Source organism: Equus caballus, chromosome 15, assembly GCF_041296265.1.
Source record: "Equus caballus isolate H_3958 breed thoroughbred chromosome 15, TB-T2T, whole genome shotgun sequence".
Taxonomy (NCBI): Eukaryota; Metazoa; Chordata; class Mammalia; order Perissodactyla; family Equidae; genus Equus; species Equus caballus.
In genome coordinates, this window is record NC_091698.1 from 27,135,544 (window position 1) to 27,154,315 (window position 18,772).

Below are 18,772 nucleotides of genomic sequence, written 5' to 3' on the forward strand. Positions count from 1 at the left end.
ACTTTATTGATCTTCTCAAAGAACCAGCTTTTGGTTTCATTGATTTTCCTTATTATCTTTCTGTTTTCTATTTCACTGATTGCTGCTCTTACTTTTATTTCCTTTATTCTGCTTGTTTTAGGTTTGATTTGCTCTTTTTTCCCCCAGTTTCTTATGTGGAAACTTAGGTCATACTAGCTCATCTTTTTTAAGTTCTTTTTAATGTAAGTTATATCATGTACTTAGCATATCAGTATCATAGTACATTTATATAGCTTATCAGTGTATATTTGTTGGAGGCATAAATTAATTTTTTTTGATGATAGGTATGCACCATCAAAAAAGTATGGAGACAGCAAAAGCTTTGATTGGAGCTGACTCCTTATTGGAAATTTTGAGCAGCAGCATATCATGGGAACACAGGGATACATGATTGATGACAGAACATAGGTTGGGGTAGTGGAGTGGAGACAGGATACCCGACAGTCACTCCCTTGGAAAAACGTGCAGCAGCATGGAGCAGGACCAGGACCAGATGGAGCTCAGCCATCAGGCTGGCAGAGGTCTCACCTGAGTGGCCAGCACAGAGCACTCAAGGTTGTTTTCTGAGTTGAGAGTGATAATGTACGTGAAGTACCTGGTGTATAGCGGACACTCAAAATATGATAGTTATTATCAAAACAAAAACATATTTCTTTATCAATCAGAGATCATCAGATAAACCGAAGGAACTAAGTAGCACAAATGTTCTAAGTACAGTCATTATTGCTTAATGATGGGGATATGTTCTGAGAAATGCCTCGTTAGGCCATTTCATCGTTGTGTGAACATCACAGAGTGTACTTACACAAACCTAGATGGCACAGTGTACTACACACCTATGCTGTATGGTACTAATGTTATGGGACCACTGTCGTATATGTGGTCCATCCTTGACTGAAATGTCGTTATGCGGAGCATGACTGTACTATCTGTACCTCTTCTTAATGTGTATCATTTTGTTTTGGCCATTTGTATCTCAGTGTATTCTCAGATGGTTGGTTGGTGGTGGTCTTTTTGTTTTCTCAGATGGTTTTTAAGCAATCAGAAATCCTTTAGTCTATGTATCCAGTTGACACTTTCTGCTCTTCACTGTCTTATTAGGAGTTGTCCTCACTTCGCCAGATCTGCCTCTCATGGTGGTCAGGACTGTCTCCAGCTCAGGGGGGAGGAAACAATCCGTTCACAGCCTCCCAGAGTGGAAGCCCCACTGTTGACAGCTACCCCTTGGGGCTCCACACTCCAGCTGTCTTGTGGTGGCAGCGGTGGCCACCCACGTGTGAGGAGTACTTGTATGCCTGGCCCAGGGCACAACTGTCTATTCACGTGGGGCCGCCTGTCACTCCTTCACAGGGCAGGTGCCTCTCTCCCCAGGGCTGGAGAGGCAGGCTGGGATCCAGGTCTGCTGTCCAGCTGTGCTCTTAATCCCCACACTGGTCCTGTGAGAACGTTGCGTAGACCCAAATGGGCAGGAAAGCACTTGGAGGACCACCCAGGAGATCCCCTTGCCTAGTTCCCTTGGAGCTGTCATTTCCTCGGCATGGCCCCTTCAAAGTCCCCAGTTATGATACACGATAATAAGAGTAATTCAACTTCATAACTGATCCTCATTTTTAAAACGTATAGTTGTCTGTTGTGATAAAAAAGTAGTTTCATTGAAAATAATAGCTAAAATTTCTAGAGAGCTTGTGCCAGGCCCTGAGCCCAGGGCTGTGACCATTGCATTCAATCACCACAGCAATCCAACAAGTAGACACTATTATTTTCCCACTTTACAGATAATCAGGGGGCTGGAAAGCCCGAGCTTCCCATTGTGTGATGCACACAGTCTCGTGCATGGTCGCCCAAGATCCGGTCCAGCTCATTGTATCCTATTCTCTCTCTCACTCCCTGTGCTCCAGCCTCCTGGCCTTTTCTTTTCTTTTCATCTCCTCTCCTGCTACAGGGCCTTTGCATGTCCCAGTTTCTCCATCTGGAATGGTCCTTTCCCTCCTCCCAGCAGCTCCCTGGCTTTTGCCTTCTTACCTCCATCTCTCCCTCTGGATCTCTCGGCCTCTCTGGCATTGCCTCCTCATGGAGGTCTGCCTCGCACTCCCTTCCTTCTGCTCTCATGGCTCTGGCTGTAGTTGACATGTGGATTCTTTGATTAATATTGTCTCTCTCATTAGGCTGTGAGCTCCGGAGTGCGGGGACCATGTCTTCGCTTGTTTTAGTTTTAGCCTTCTCTTGAGTTCCTGGCAGCAACATGAGCCAGGCACACAGTAGGACTTAGGTAGTATTCGTTGAATAGCAGAGGACTCTCAGGGAATGTGTGCATTGCCCACAGCAGATATCAGCATCTTTTCCCACCGGCTTCTCTGATCCCATGTGGTCAGTCAGCTGTGGAGCTGCGTATTCCAGCCAAACTCTGAATGTGCTGTCTGGTCCTCCAAGGTCAGGACACGGGGTCCACTGACCCCATGGGGACAGGCACACGTGCTTTACCCCAGCTCAGCCAGCATCTCCCTCGTCTCCCTGCCTTCTGGAGCATTCACCTCTTGACCTGCCACTTGGTCCCACCACCTGTACATCTGGGGTCATGTGGTGCCACTCCATGGGTGCTGCTGAGGCGCAGGCTGGTTTGCTCCTGTAACACACCTAGAAGAGGTCCTGGCACAGGACTTTTTAAAGCCTCCCAGGTGATTCTAATGTGCAGCCAGGCTGAGAAGGCACCAGGTTAGGACTTTGACCAAGTGCACAAACCTCTTGGTGGAGCACAGAGAGGCCAGGCAATAACAGGGGCTTATCCCACCTCTTAAGCTGAAGACTCACAACCCCTCTTTTAAAATGAGGGGAAATAAATTTAAATGACTTGAACATGGGCAGCACTTCTTAATGCTTGTCTTTTAGACCCAGATCAGAGGGCGTCAGTGGCTCCCGCAGGACTCAGCCTCCAGCCGCCACAGTTTTCACCTGTGGCTGAGCATTAAAAAATGCTGAGGCTGGGGTCCTGCCCTCTGAGATTGATCTGGGCTGCAGTCAGGGCATGGGCATTTTAAAACCCCTCCAGATGATTCCAGTGAACAGCCAGGGCTGAGGAGCCCCTGGGCTACGGGGCCACAGGCAGGTGGCCTCAGGTGCAAGGCTGAGAGCTGTGGGTTTGACGGGGAGCTGGGGCTGCCTGCTGTTGATCCCTCCCCACCCACCCTGCCGGAGCCTGTGAGGATGAGCTGCTGCATGCTGTTCTGGAGCGAGGGCCGCAGCTTTCATTAGCTCAGTGGTTCCCGAAGTCGCGTGCGTACTAGAATCACTTGGGAATTTTTAAAATTTCCAAAGCCCAAGCCACGCCCCAGACTAGTTAAACCAGTCACTGGGGGTGGGACACAGGTGGCAATAATGTTTGAAGTTGCTCCATAAGTGGTTCCAAAATGTGCAGACAAGTCTGAGAACCGCTGCGTTAGGTTCTCAGCTGGGTCTTTGATCCAGAATACAGCAACCACCACCATCCCTTGGAGCACGGGGATCCGCTGCCCGGGTGCTGTGTGCAAACCTTCTCCTCGGTGTCTTTCTTTTAAGAGTTCTTTGTTTTTCTTCTTATTTTTTAGAGCAGTTTTAGGCTTACAGAAAAATTGATCAGGAAGTACAGAGAGTTCCAATATTCTCCCCCCACTACGGTTTTTCCTATTAGTGACATCTTGCATTAGTATGGGATATTTGTTAGGTTTGATGAGCCATTATTGATACATTATTATTAACTGAAAGCCGTTGTTTAAATTAGGGTTCACTCTTTGTGTTGTCCAGTTCTGTGGGTTTTGATAAATGTATGACGTGTCCATCATTACTGTACAGAATAGTTTCACTGCTCTAAAAAGCCTCTGTGCTCTGCCTGTTCGTTCCTCCCTCTCTCCCTTCAAACTCCTGGCAACCCCGATATTTTTACTGTCTTTATAGCTTTGCCTTTTCCAGAATATCCTGTAGTTGGAATCGTACATTGTGTAGCCTTTTCAGACTGGCTTCTTTCCCTTAACAATCTGCATTAGATGTTTCCCCATGTCTTTTCATAGCTTAATAATGTATTTCTTTTTATTGCTCAATAGTATTCCATTGTCTGGATATACCACAGTTTGTTTATCCATTCATCTATTGCAGGACATTTGGGTGGCTTCCAATTTTTGACAATTAGGAACAAAGCTGCTATAAACATTCATGTGCAGCTTTTTGTGTGGGCATATGTCTTCAGTTCTTTTGGGTAAATACCAAGGAACGCAGTTGCTGGATTGTATGGTGAGAGTATGGTTAGGTTTGTAAGAAACTACCAGACTGTCTTCCAAAATGGCTGTAACATCTTGCATTCCCACCAACAATGAATGAGCATTCCTGTTGCTCCACATCCTTGCCATCATTTGGTGTCTACTGTTTCATTTTATTTCGGAGATCAGGAATATTCTAAAAATCTCAGGTTCAGAAATCCAAAGTGCGGGGCCAGCCCCGTGGCCAAGTGGTTAAGTCCGCGCGCTCTGCTTCAGCAGCCCAGGGTTCGGATCCTGGGCGCAGACATGGCACCGCTCATTAGGCCACATTGAGGCGGCATCCCACATGCCACAACTAGAAGGACCCACAACTAAAACATACAACTATGTACTGGGGGGATTTGGGGAGAAAATAGCAGGAAAAAAAAAAAAGAAGATGAGTAACAGTTGTTAGCTCAGGTGCCAATCTTTAAAAAAAAAAGAAATCCAAAGTGAGAGAGAACCTGGTGGGCCCTACATTCAGGGGCATTACTGGGAGCTCTTTGGTTGAGTCTAAATCAGTTTCAAATTCTTGCCTTTTAAACCTGAGGGAGTGGTTTGCTCCTGTCTTCCTGAGTCACACTGAGGGAGCCTTGCATCCTTGAAAACAACTCGAGAATGTATGCTTAGGTGGCAAAGTGAGGAAGTTGTTGGTTGGAGTTGAGACATAACAGCAGGGCCTCTAGCAGCCATCCTGGACCGTGAGGCGACCTTGAGAATGAGAGGCATGTGCAAAGAATTCTTGGCAGAGCAGAAGGTGGGCACCCAGGGTCATACACATCAGTCGGGTCATACACATCAGTCAGGTCCCTGCACCAGTGTGGCTTGCCCACCTCCAGATTTCTTTTTCATCAGCGAGAAATAAAATTCTAGCTTGTTTAAGCCCAGGTGAGTTTTTTGCTTTGTTTTTGGTCTTTTTGTTATTTGGAGCTGAACCTAATTCTATCGGATACGAGTGGTTCAGTATTGGCACAATGCAAGTCTGTCCTACACACTGGGGGCCTGGAATGCTCAGCAGTGTTAGGTGACACCAGGCAGTGGTGTGAGTTACAGAGGGCAAGAGAGATGAGAGGTGGCCTGGGGACGTCATCGCCTACCCTGTACACACCCTCAGTCTCATGAATAAGAGGGGCTGTCAGGGGCTGATATAGACTCCGTGTGTGTATGTGTGTGTGTTGTGGGATGTATGTGTGTGGATGGGTGAAGTGTGTGTGTGTTGTGGGGTGCATGGGGGGGGTGAGTACATGGGTGTGTATGTGTGTGGGGATATGTGTAAATGGTGTGGCATGTGATGTTTATGTGGTGTGTATGTGTGTGGGGTGTGTATTGTGGGAGTATGTGTGGATGGGTGGTGGGTGTATGGGTGTACATGTGTGTGTGGTAGGTGGATATATGGGTGTGGGGGTGTGTGCATGTGTGTGTGGTGGGTGGATATTGGGGGGGTGTGTATGAGTGGGGAGGTGTGCACGGGGTATGTGGTGGGTAGATATTTAGGGGTATGTGTATGGGTTTGGGGGTGTGCATGAGTGTCTGGTGGGTGGATATATGGGTGTGTATGGGTTTGGAGGGAGGTGTGCGCGGGCTGGGTTACAGCAAGGCAGACAGGGAGGTTGTGGGGGCACCAAAGGGAGGGCCTCAGCTCAGGGTGAGTGGGAAGAAAAAGGAAAGCGAAGAGGCCATCAGGGTGGGTTGCATAGCAGAGAAGAAACAAAGAGAAGATTCTGAAAGAATGTGGGGAGAGCAGGTCTGGAGAAGGAGCCAGAGTGGGGAGAGGCCAAGGACGGGAGTGAGTCAGAGTTTATGGGGGTCCTGCTGAGCGCAGTCTCTGCGGTGAGGCAGCATTGTGTCAGGAGCGCCTGGGCTCCGTCTGTGCTCACGCTGTAGTCGGGGCAATGGACTGCATGATTTTAAAACAGGAACTTGATAGGATTCTCTGTGTTTTCCCCACAGACGTGGATCTCTTTGATAATGTCACTCCCTTCTTACGAGACGGTGGCTTTCCTTTGCCCTTCGTCCTGGCCCCAGTCTGCAAGGTGGGCAGACCCCCGCCCTCTCCCTGCCTCCCACCTCTCTGTCCTCACCCCAACCCTGGGCTCCTTGCTGAACCTGAAACAAAGGCCCTGGCCTCAGGGCTCTGCCAGGCTCTTCATTCTTCTGTAACATCGCCTCCCACGTGCCCTGACCACCTTTCTTCTGTGGCGTTTATACCACCTGGTGTCATTTTGCATTTGTTTTCCTGTGCCTTGTCTGTCTCCCCACCAAACCATCAGCGTCATGAGACAAGGACTCCTCTCTCTTGTACACTGCCACCCTCCTCCACCCCCCACATTTAGAACAGCGCCTGGTATTCAGTTACCGTTTGTTGAGCAAATAAAAATTTTAAATGACTAAGGCTAAAGCTGATATTGAAACAAGCTTAAGTTTAAGTACAAAAGTGGTGACGGAAGTTAAGTAATTAGAGTTGGGAAGATAAAAAACAACAAGATTTTAAGCCTCCCCTAAATGTTGTGACCCCCCACATTCCTGTTAGGGTTGGGGCTCAGGTTGCTTGCTTTCCTTTAGGAACCAGCATCCTCCTTTAAAGCTGATGGGAACTACCCCTGCTGTGCACTGTGGGGTCTCTGAGATGGTGTCAGAGAATCAGGACTCAGGCAGATGGTGCCATGCTGCCCCTCCCAGTGCAGTCACCCCAGAATGCTCCTTAGCAACTCAGTTTGGGGGGCGGGTTGGGGGGGTGAACAACAACAGAGGCCTGTGGACCCTGCTCCCTGTCATCTTACCCCTGAGGCCCAAGGTGGGACCTGGTGGGTGAGACGAAGGGGTGAGGGAGGCCTAGGGAGGCATGGCAGGCGCCCAGGAGGTTCTTGGGATGTGTGTGGTTTTCCCATTCCACACAGATGGTGCCAGGAGAACGGTGACGTTACATGAAGTAACAGCTTCTCCTGAGGCACAGATGGAAAAGTCACTTTTATTTTAGGTCTGATACTTTTCTTCCTCTGCCTTCCCCCAAAGCATCAGTTCCATCCCAGGAGAGCCACCAAAAGGGACGCTTTCAGACTCGCAGCCTCTAAACAGAGCCCAGATGCTCTGGCTCTTAGCACTGGAGCTCCCCAGGGGAATCGCCTCAAATGACTGTGCTGTGGGCGTGGAGAAACCGAGTTGGGGAGATGGAGCTTCGTGTCTGAATTTTCTTCTGTGTCAGCTCTCCATAAAACCCCCATTCGGGACAAACAGCGCTCAGGAAAAGCTGAGCACATGGCCTACTTATAGGCAGCGTTAATTATGGGCTCTGGGGTGGCTGTCGTCACTTCACCAACTTCCGGGGCTGTTGACTGACGGGCCTGATTTACCCCGAGGCAGCCCAGGCCCCTTTCTGTGAAACTACGCCTGACACAGCCTGGGTCAAGCTGTGGCATGGAGTAATTACTGGGTAGGAGCAGGGAAAAGGGACAGTGGAAGGCTCCAGGCTTGACGCCCGTGGGATCTGCGCTGCTGCTGTCAAGGGGCTTAAAGCAGCAGATGCTCCTGCGGGGGCTGAGGTGGGCGTGCGAGGGGCCGCCACACAGCACCCTCTGGGGTCTGAGACTGCTGGCAGGATGTTCCCGCCCAGCTGGGCCTCCCAGGGCCTCGCCCTAGGTTGATGCTCTTTCCACACACATCTTCCCCTCCCTGGAAAGTTCATCGGCCCGCCCACACATGTGTGCAAGTACGTGCACAGTCCCCTGAGGGCCCTGGCAAACAGTTCCCTCTCTGAGTGGAGTCTCATTGTGTTTTGCAGATTTCATTTTCCCAGCCTGTTTGAGAAGCGGGCAAGGGGTATCATTACCTTTCTCTTGCTTGTTAAGTTGCCTGAGAGGAAAAAAACAAACAAGAAAGTTTTTCCTCCTCCAAGAGTCTAATTACTTGTTGGGTGAGCCCTGACCCGTATACATTTCCGAAGAAGACGACACTCGATGCCGTTGGAAGAAATGTCCTTTGGCGGGATTCAGAGACCCTCTGCCCTTCATTCCACAGTGTGCTGGCTTTGCAGCCGTACCAGACTGTTGCCAAAACTTCTTGATAAGTTTGGGATGCTCTTTTTCTTGCCTTGGGTCACTGGACTTGCCGTACTCTTTCATGCCTCTCTGCATTTGTCATTTCTGTCCCTTCACTGGGTGTGAGCTTCCTTTCCTGTCACCTGTGCTGTGTTCCTTGTCTCCCCACCCCCAATTAATTTCCCATCCGTCCTCTGAGCAGGCTCTGCCCCTTTGACCTGCTCTGGGTTTTGCACAAACACACCCTCTTGTGTTTATTTATCTGTCTGGCTCCTTTCCCTCCAGACTGTGAGCTCCCTGAGGTCAAGGTCTCCACCGGGTCACCTTTTTATCTTTGGCACCTGGCATGGTTCATGCACACAGTAGGATGCATTGAGGTGGGCCCTTAGGAGGGAACACTTAGCCTCCCGGATGGCAAAGGTTCAAGCCTGCACTATTCATGCTCCCCCTAACCCAGCTTCCAAGTTCTTCATTGTGATGCCTCTCCCATTGTCAGTTCAACATTTGTGTTCTTGACACCGCCAGCTTATCTTGTGACTTGTTTTCAATTTCCCTCTTAGTCATGTACTACTTGATCAGGTTTGTTTAGGATTCTCTCCATTCATTCATTCATTCATTCATTCAACTTCTTACACCAGCCACTCCTCTAGGCACTGGGTGTGTAGGGATGAACAACAGAGAGTGGTCCCTGCCCTCATGGAGTTTACATTCTAATGGGGAGAGACAGACAGGAAGCAAGTAAATCAATAAATAAGGCTATGTGGAGGAGTGCTGGGGTGGAGACATGGACTCTGCCCCGCAGTGGGGCGTGGGTGGGTCCCGGTGCGCAAGAGCAGATGGGATGGGAGATCTTGTTGCAGCCGTCTTTGGGAAAAACGCTATGCCACATTGTGGGGTTTTTTCCTATTTTCCTGGTTCTGAAAATGTCCTTAAAGAGTCTGAGAGAAGAAAAAGCCCTGAGTACGTAAGGTTCTTCCTCTTTGTTGATGTGGCCAGGTTATCGTTCATGTTTCGTTGAACTAGTCATGTGATAATAGTACTCGTAGCTGGAGCTTACTGAGAAGACACCTCCCAGGCTGCAAGGAGTGCCCCCGGCAGGGACCATGGCCCTGGGAACACCCAGATGTTGCAGCAAGGGTGATGTCAAGTCAGCAGTAGGCTCAGAGCTGGCCTCAGCCCGTAGTGGCAGAGAGCCTGGGGTGCTGAGACTAGTGTCTTCTGAGTCGTGCAGTTTTGAGGCCTCTGGTTCAGGACTCTTCATGTGGCTCAGCTATGGGCAGCTCAGTGCCCAGAGGCTGCCTGAGGAAGAAGGTCTGGGTGCTGCCATCCCTCGGCCCTTGCACTTCATGGTGGCCATAGCTTGAAGACCAGAGAATGAACATCCAGGTTCCCAAAGCTCCAGCGAGTGTCTAAAAAACACTGGTTGCTTCATGTCTCCAGATCGCACCCCCAGTGCCAGAGAAGGCAGAAATGGGGCTCCTCGAGCCAGGGGTCAGCATGCCCAGCCCCTCCTGTGGGGAGTGCGCCTGCCCTCCTCTGCTACTCTGACCCTCTGCCCTCCCTTGGCCTGACAGATGAAGACGTGCACTTGTGGTGCCCCTCGCTGCAAGAGGTCAAGGAGGTGTTTCACAGCCTGGGAGCTCACAGCCCTGCTCTGTACCCCCAGGGGCCCTTCCAGCACAGAGGGAGGTGAGTAGTTCGCCCTCCTCACTGCCCCTTCTCATTTGTTCAACAGTTAATGAGCTCACTTCAAACCCATCAAATTGAATACATTAGATATGTGCAGGTTTTTCCATACCAATTAGACCTCCGTAAAAATGTTGAAAAACAAAACAAAATGTTACCCAAAAGAGAGAGATTCTTCTAAACACATATTCATGCTAGGAAATATTAAAGTATTTCCCATTCTATAAATGTAATACAACTGGCCATTCATTGCACAAAGCTATCGATTTTAGTATTGTTTATGGTATGCATCCTCAGCTCAATGAACATTTATAAGTTAGAAAAAGGAAAGATTTCCTCTGAATATTATATAAAATTATCTGCATTTTTTGAAGTAAAAAGTTACCAAACCGGGCCTCTAGCCCACCTGGGGAACCACCGAGTCTGAGGGACTTGCAGAACAGCCACACAAGTACCTGTGAATATAAATATCCCAGCCGGAATGGCGTGTGGGTTACCAGGCCCCCACCCTGGGTGGGCCAGGAAGACCCAGGCCCGGAAGAGTCCTGCTGCTCTGGCTGATGTCTGCCCCGCCCCTTCCTGCCTCAGAGCCCTCGCTGTCCTTCCTCCAAGACATGTCCCCAATCTCTCTGGTCTATCTCCAGGCCTCTCTTTTGGCCCAATACCTAATATCAACTCATGGCCAGCAAGGCACAGTTCTACATATAATTTCCACAATGCTCAATTTTGGTTTGTGGGTGCCCCCTTTGTACCCTGGGTTGGGTTGGGGAGTGGGGAGGGCAGTGATGCTAACTTGCATACGTGTTGTCCCTGCCCTCTAGGAACAGAGCCACATAATCATAAGTCACTGTTGTTGGGTGGAGGTGACTAGATCTGGGTTGCAGAAGCGTTACATATCATAAGCTTGTTCTACACATTATAGCACATCCAGACTCTTTCTTGAGAATTCTTTGAGAAGTTGGTTTGAGAGATAACGGTTTTTAGAACCCTGGACCGGCTGTTAGATGGGAGCCACCCCCATCCTGCCAACAATCCCTGGGCCCAAGGGGGTGCCGGGACTCTTTTCCTTGGAGTGGTGGGCAGATGTTACTCTGCAAGGAAAGCCAGAGAAGGCCGGAGCTTTCTTAAGAACCTGTTCCACGACTGTGTTTAGTAATTGTCTGCCAAACCAAACCATCCTTCTGCTATAAATACCCCATGCATGTGCCAGCCTGCCGCACCCCTGCCCCTCTCCCTCCCCTCAGAGCTCCATAACTGGTGTAATAAGCCACTTGCTTCCTCAGCAACACAGAGCTTCAGTCATACTACCTTCCAGGATGAGTCGAAGAAAGAATTCCACTCAGAAAAACAAATGCACGTCAGGAGGCAGCTCTGGAGGCCTGCAGGGTTCAGAGGAGCCACTTCTGACTGTTCTGAGGAGCACCGGTGTCCACTTGGAAATTGGGAGGGGGTACCAGAGGCTTATAACCACCAGGTTTACTCTGTGCTCTGCAAAGAGCCACTTTGCCCCTGCCCTCCCTCCCTCTCCCTTCACCCAGGATTTGCTGCTTCCTGGCTCTTATGCTTCAGGACAAATCCACCCTCTCTGCAGGTGGTGTTAGAACTGTGGCCATTAACACATGACATCTCAGACACTTGGGAACACAGACCACCCCCCCACCCCCATGCAGACGTCCAGCTTTACAGGTGCGGTCAGCTCTGTGTGGGAGGAAGGCCCAGAGTGCTGCCGGAGCCACTCACTGGTGTCCCAGATGTGCTACTTGACACCCCTGCCTCTTTCCTTGGGCCCCACACCTTGAGCTGGCTGTTGGCAGTGTTTCCCAACAGATGACTCAGAACTAGCCAGGCCGAAGGGGTGATTTCCCTGTTGTGACTCTGAGACAGCAGCCTGGGACCACCTGCCAAGCCACTCAGCCTGGGGACATTTTTCTGCCTGAACACAACCTGCTTTTGAGAAGCACACACATTCTGGAGACCTCTCCCATGACCTCCCTGGGGAAGGGAGTGGCAAAGATGCTCTGGTGGGTTTCCTGAGTTGCTGGCTGGCTGCTGTGATTGGGGAAGCTCTGGGAATCATGGAGTTGGAAGACGACTCTTCCAGAGTATTCAGGAAACACCAAAAAGGTTCCGGCATCTCCTCCTCTTAGGGTTGTGGCGTCTTTCACGGATACATGGGCCACAAGGGAAACTTCAGGGCAAGCTGCCTTCTCCCCACTGTCGTCTTCATCCTGTTCCTGACCAAGCTCAGAGGCTCTTTCCATGCCAGTTGGTTCCATTTCAGGCACTTCTCTGTTGACTTCCAGGGATGTCCCCATCTAGGGCTTCCTTGGAAGAACAGGTACTCTGGGCTCCTCTGGGACACCCACAGAGCCTGGTAAATGCCAAAGCTGAAATGAGGACCTGAGGTATCTCTGCACATGGCCCCATGACTTGGCTGTCTTTCTTTCTTTTTTTTTTTTTTTAGATTTTATTTTTTCCTTTTTCTCCCCAAAGCCCCCCGGTACATAGTTGTATCTTCTTCGTTGTGGGTCCTTCTAGTTGTGGCATGTGGGACGCTGCCTCAGCGTGGTTTGATGAGCAGTGCCATGTCTGCGCCCAGGATTCGAACCAACGAAACACTGGGCCGCCTGCAGCGGAGCGCGCGAACTTAACCACTGGGCCACGGGGCCAGCCCCTTGGCTGTCTTTCTAATAACTATGAGAAAGACAGGTCTTTCACCATTTGTTCCTAATCTCAGATTTCCTTAAAAACCCATCGCCATCTCATTGAATGCTTCAAGATTTCCTTTCATAAAGAGACAGCCCTTCTGCTGCTGGACCTTGCAGATCGTCTGATGTCTGCTTTGTTGCAAGTAGAGTAGCACTCTGCTGAGTGATGAGGCTGGGGAAGGAGAAATCCAGAGGGCTGGGCAGAAGAGGAGGGATCAGAGCATGAACATTGAATGGGAAATGGGAGCAAGAGTTTCAGCATCCTCAGAGAGGGCTTGTGCCACATGGCTTTACAGACACTTCATCAGGTGCCCCAGTCTCACTTGGGAAGACAGGGCAGGGCCTTAAGTCACAGTGGCTGGTGTTCGAAGGCTGCTCCCTGATTAGGAAGCCCAGCTGAAGAACCCTGGTCAGATACTCAGGACTGGCTGCTAAAGACCAGCAGCCTGCTGCTCTTTCCTGGTGCCGGAAGCCTTCATCGACTGGGTTCTCTGAAAGAGTTGCCTGGGGCAGAGGCAAACTGGGTAAATAGATGGCAGTTAATCCATTGAAAGGGCATCCTGTCAGGTGTGGGGGCAGTTGGTAACTGGGAGACTTGGGACAGTAATTCAGTCCAGGTAAAATTTGCTTCTCTCTCCCTTTCGTTAGCTCAGCACTGATTCTTCTCCACTGCATTGACCTCGGCTGTGGAGCCGAGATTACAGTCCGTTTGGTTTAGCAGCACAGGCCTGGGGCAGAGCACCTTGCTCACAGCCTGCGTGGCGGGGCCCTTGACTGCTGGGCATCTTCGGAAGGGCTCTTGGTTACGGTGGCAGCCATGTTCAGACCCTTCCCTCTCCATCTTCCTGCTGAGGGTGTCAGAGCACTGAACAGATAGGAACTTCATTGTTTTCTTCAACCCTTGGGTAAAACAAACATCAAAACTGAGGTAGAGGTCAAGGAGTGCCCCTCTTAAGATTACTTAGTAGTGTAGAACAGTGTCATTGTAACCCAAACTCTGGCTCCTGGATCCTGGCCACAGGCTGCAAGTCTTAACCCAGGGGGCGGGGCTGAGGGGCATGGTGGGACAATGCAGCTGCTTTGCTCAGAGGCCAGTGGTGGGACCGGCAACTCGCCCTTAACCTGCAGAGTCCAGGAGGGGAGGGGGGTTATTAGACTGTGAATTCCTGGGCTCCGTGGCCTCCTGCTGGAGCGGTGGTAGAGACCTGGGGATCAGCTGATGCTGCATCCCAGAACAGCAGTAACAGACCCGATGTTTCAATCAAGTGGTTCCTCAGAAAGGCAGGGGATACAGGACCTCGTTATGTTGTCTGCTGTTCCCAGGCAGAGGCGGCACCCACCAGGAGACTGTCCCCCGTCTCCGCTTGGGAAGGTTGGCATTCCTTTCTGAGGAGAGGATGCTGGTTACAGCCACACTTCCCTCCCCAGCTCTGAGAAGACACATCATCAGCTCGCAGTTTCTACACTCCTCCTCCCTTTGGCAGCTCCAAACTGTGTGAAAGCCCGTTCCTCTTCAGCAGAGTCACGAAGTCGACTCTGACTGCCCCCACCCTTTGGGAAATCTGCGAGCATTCCCACCCCTGCTTGCATGCCCAGTGCAGGCTCACAGGCTGGCACTAACCTGAACTCCCCCCACATGCTGACACAGGCCCGGCGTGCGCCCAGGTGTGCGAACACCTGCCTCACTCATTCCCTGGCCTAATAAATGCTAAAGTCTGGAAGAATGGCCGAACCCTGTCCTAGCCCCTACAACTTTGGTTTGTTGGCACCAACTTCCCAGTGCCTAGAGATGGATTTCTGCTCCTTCCCCTCTGAGAGGCAGCGCCAGTGGCAGCAAGTAAAGACGAGCAGAGACTTCACTTTCACGCGCAGCGCTCTTCCCTTGGTGGCAGCCCCTGTACCTCCACCTGAGGCTGTTGCTGTCGACAGTGTTCTTGTCATCATCAGTGTCTTCGTTTGTAGAGAGCCCACTGTTATCAGGAGCTCCAGGCTAGTTGATAAGAGTGGATAAGTGGATGAGACAGCAAAGAGAGCCTTGTCATAAGCTCTCCTCACTCACATGAAATCAACAGTGTACGTTTGGCCAGGGAGAGAGAATCGTTTAGTGAGGTTGGTCCTCCTCAGTTTTTTATCCATGAGCGTGTGCCTGGGAACTTGTGCAAAGGGTGGTGTAGCTGCTGTCCACTAATGCCTCTCTCCCTGTAAGGGTCTTGTTTCCGTGAGTGTGGCCCTCATCTTTAAAGAAGGTTTTTTTAATGACCCTGGCCTCTAACTTGATCTGGGCTCCACCAGATTGGCTTCCTCACTAGGAAAAGTTGCCGTGCTGGGCTTCTCGCTGGACAGCATGTTGGTGTCACACCTTTGGAGGAGTTCTCAAGGGTCTTTTTACTCTGATTTTTCACCTTGCCGACGTTGGAAACTAACTCCAGTGTGAGTTACAACATAGTGCAATTTTCAGTGCTTGCAAAGAGTCACCATGTCTGTTTGGACAAAGAACTCTTTTGAGGAAGACTCTTTTGGGGCAATGGAGTATGTTTTCCTGGTTTCCACATCCCAGAAAACTAAAGCTGGATGCCTGACCAGAATCGCAGCATGAGGGAGCCAGCCCCAAGAGGCCCCCAGTGATCCCGTCTCTGGTGTTCATCCCCTGTGTAATGCTCTCCCACACCCTGTCACACTGGCCTGTGTAGCCAGTAGAAATCAGCAGAGGTGATGGGATGTCACTTCCAAGATTAGCGTATAAAAGGCTGTGGCTTCTGCGTTGTGCATTCTCTCTCGAATTGCTCACTTTAGGGGAAGCCAGCTGCCATGTGGAGGAACCCTGTGGAGAGGCCCACATGGCAAGGAACTGAGGCCTGCTGACGACCACCTGAGGGAGCTTGGAAGCAGCTCCTTCAGCCCAGTCAAACCTGAGATGACAGCAGCCTTCCCCACAACATCCTGGAGGCAACCTCCCTAGAGACCCCAAGCCAGAACCACCTGGCTTAGCTGCTTCTGGATTATTGACCCTCCGAAACTGCAGGAGATAATAAATATTTGTTGTTCTTAAGCCTTTACACTTTGGGGTCGTTTGTTACGCAGCAGCAGATGACCAACACACACAGGGTATCCATGTCCCAGGCTGAATGGGTCATCCATGGGCTTTCTGTTCTTGAGCAAGTGTGGGCCTCCCTCTGTGCCTAAGTTCTCCTCTTGTGCCCACCTCCTTCTGTTTCTTTTCCTTTGGTTTTATCTTACCTTAGAGAGCTTAAAAGAGAGGTGAGCCTGAGTGGGAGTGAGCAGCAGGACACCCCGCAGGAGACTGCCCTGGACATTAGCCTGAGCTACATCTATAAGGTGAGTCAGACACCCGTCTTTCTGCTCACAATCCAGACCTTTCAGCACTTTAACTCCATGAGTACTGCTGAGCACCTACAGTGGGCTCAGCACCACGACAGGCACCATGCTGGCTGCCAGGACTGATGCTAGGAACACTCGCACTCTCCCTGCCTGCGCCTGCCACCCAAGGACCCCATGGGGCCTCAACTCCAGGCCTCACTGCTTGTTCTTCTCAGCTCCTCCCAAGCATGGCCGAGGGGGCTCCCAGTGCCATTTCCTCCTGCCCTGACCCATCTCCCAGCAAGGCCACCCTGTCCTAGTGCTCTCTCTGCTCTCCAGTTCCTGACGCTGTGTGCCCTAGCCCAGCCAGGGGCCTACACCGATGCGAACCTCCTGGTCCTGATTGAGCTGCTGTGCCGAGCCGGCCTGGACATGGGGCTCCGCCTGCTGCCCAAGACCGATCTCCAGCAGCTCTTGCTTCTGCTCCTCGAGAACATCCAGGAGTGGCCGGGGAAGGTACCGCAACCCCTGAGCCAAAGCCAAAGCCCCTGGACTCATGCGCGGAGGAGGAATGAGGTCCTAGCACTCCTCACATGGCCTTGTCCCCAGGGTGAAGCTGCCCCTAGAGCACCCTGGATGGGGACAGCACTGCCTGGAGGTCATCGGAATACTGGGGACTGCTCCCTTTGGTCCCTGGCCTCCATGATCCACCCTCTTCCTCTCTGGGCTGTACCCCTGAATGGGCTGGTAGAGGGGTCAGGATGGAGGGCAGCCCCTCCCACAGCCCACCTCTCTGCTCCCTGTCCCTACAGCTCCGGCAGCTGTGCTGTGCCCTGAGCTGGGTGTCGGATCACCACCACAACCTGCTGGCCCTCGTGCAGTTCTTCCTGGACGTGACCCCCCGGGGCAGGTGAGTGCTCCTCCCCCCTCTGCCTCCTCCCTCTGACACTCATCCCCGCCCTGTGACAGGGTGGGGTGTGGGGATCCAGAATCCTCCCCATCAGTCTCTACAAACCTCCCCCACCCGCTCAACGTCTAAAACCCAGGAGAAAGAACTAAAAATACAACTCACTAATGAGTTCATTATAAACAGAAAAAAACCTAATTTTCTTAACATGGTCTTAATAGCAAAACAATTGCCTTGAACAATTAGTTTCAGATGGCAGCCTCTGCCCTCCTCCTTTGCTGCTCCCCCCACCGCAGTCCTTGGTTAGGGGCTCCTTCTTTCATTCAGACTTCAGCTGCAGTATGTCCTCTCCTTGAATCCCCTCCCAAACTCTTCTGCACAGCGTTGATGTCTGCCAGAAATTATCTGACTCTTTGTTCCTTGTTTATGGCTGCCTCTTCTCCATGTTATCTCCAGGAGAGCAGGTCCTTACTGGGGTCACTGCCCTATCACCCCGCATCTAGAACAGCGCCTGGCACGCTATTGGTGCTTTATAAATTCTTTTCAAATGAGTGACCAAGGTGAACAAACTCAGTCAGGGAGATGAGACTCGTCCGCTGGATGGCCTGTCTCTCCTCTCTCCGTCCTTCCCCCACATTGGCCACAGCTGCAGGGAATTCTTGCCCTTCCCTGAGCAGACCACCCCCATCTCCCCTCCTCTCCAGCCCATCCATTTGCAGCTCCTCCCGCCTGGGGTGACACCCCTTCCCACCTTCCCAGCAGGGCTGTCCTGGGCCCCTTCAGGAAGACCCCAGCCTTGGCAGGCACACCCTGGTAGCCCTTCACCGTGGCCATGCCCCAGCAGCTCCCTCCCCAAGGCGGGCTTCCAGGAGCAGGCTGGGGATTTCATCCAGACTCACATCCCCAGCATCCAGCCAGGGCAGTCATCCTGAGCTCAGCTTCAGTCTTGAGATGGGAAGCTCAGTCTCTTTCCTATGAATCTGATTGAAAGAGAGCAGGCCTTTCCACAGTCCTGAAAGGGAAGTTGTTGCTCTATGTTTGAAAGAACTGGGCTGCTGGAAGCTGTGTCTGAGGCCTTTGGGTGTGAGCACTGGAGCAGTCCTCAGGGGTGTCACCTCCATTAAGCCAGACACCTGGGACTTCTTTTTGAAGAGGTTGATCTCTGCCCAGGTTCCCTGCTCAACCCCATACAGCTAATCCGCTCCATTGCACAAGACAGAAACTGCAATCCTAGAGGCTTCTCCCATCCCCACCTCATTATCCCACTTCATTACTAAGTCCTGTCCATTCTGCCTTCTAAATCCTCAATCCTTGTTTATGGTTGCCTCTCCACGTCAGCTCCGTGAAAGCAGGTTCCTTGCCTGGGTCACTTTAAATCAGCTACCTCCTTCCCACCCCTCCTGTTTTCATTTCACCATCTCTCACCTGGATGGTGGCAGTGCCTTCTCCCTCTGCTTCCTCCCTCAAAGTCTGTCTGCTCTGTAGATGCTTGTGGTTATCGTGTCTCTGTCTTGCCTTGTTCCCCATCACTTGCACAGCCAAGTCCAAACACCTTAGCTAGCCTCCAAGGCCCTGTGTCATCCAGCCCAATGTCCCATTTACTCCAACAAGGCCACATTATTTGTATTTGTTCTTCTCACTCTTGTATATATATGTGTGTGTATGTGTGAGAGAGAGAGAGATATACACACACACATAAATACACATATATATAGGTATGTATATATTTTTATATATGTGCGTGTGTATATATTTGATGAACCTTGTTCTTTTTCATAGCTGCATAGTATTCCCTAGGATGTGCACAACAGTCCCCTATTCTGGATCTTCATC

At 51.1% G+C, this 18,772-nt stretch overlaps 1 protein-coding gene across 3 annotated transcripts in view; it reads left to right on the forward strand.

The window, feature by feature from the left end:
* FAM178B (family with sequence similarity 178 member B) overlaps window positions 1-18,772 on the forward strand; it is a 101,027-nt gene that overhangs the window by 45,604 nt on the left and 36,651 nt on the right. For all 3 annotated transcript variants that reach the window (XM_023618627.2, XM_023618629.2, XM_023618628.2), the window contains exons 9-12: window positions 9,895-10,009; window positions 15,957-16,050; window positions 16,372-16,548; window positions 16,845-16,942. In XM_023618627.2, coding sequence (XP_023474395.1) covers window positions 9,895-10,009; window positions 15,957-16,050; window positions 16,372-16,548; window positions 16,845-16,942 — 484 coding nt within the window. The remainder of the gene's footprint in view (window positions 1-9,894; window positions 10,010-15,956; window positions 16,051-16,371; window positions 16,549-16,844; window positions 16,943-18,772) is intronic.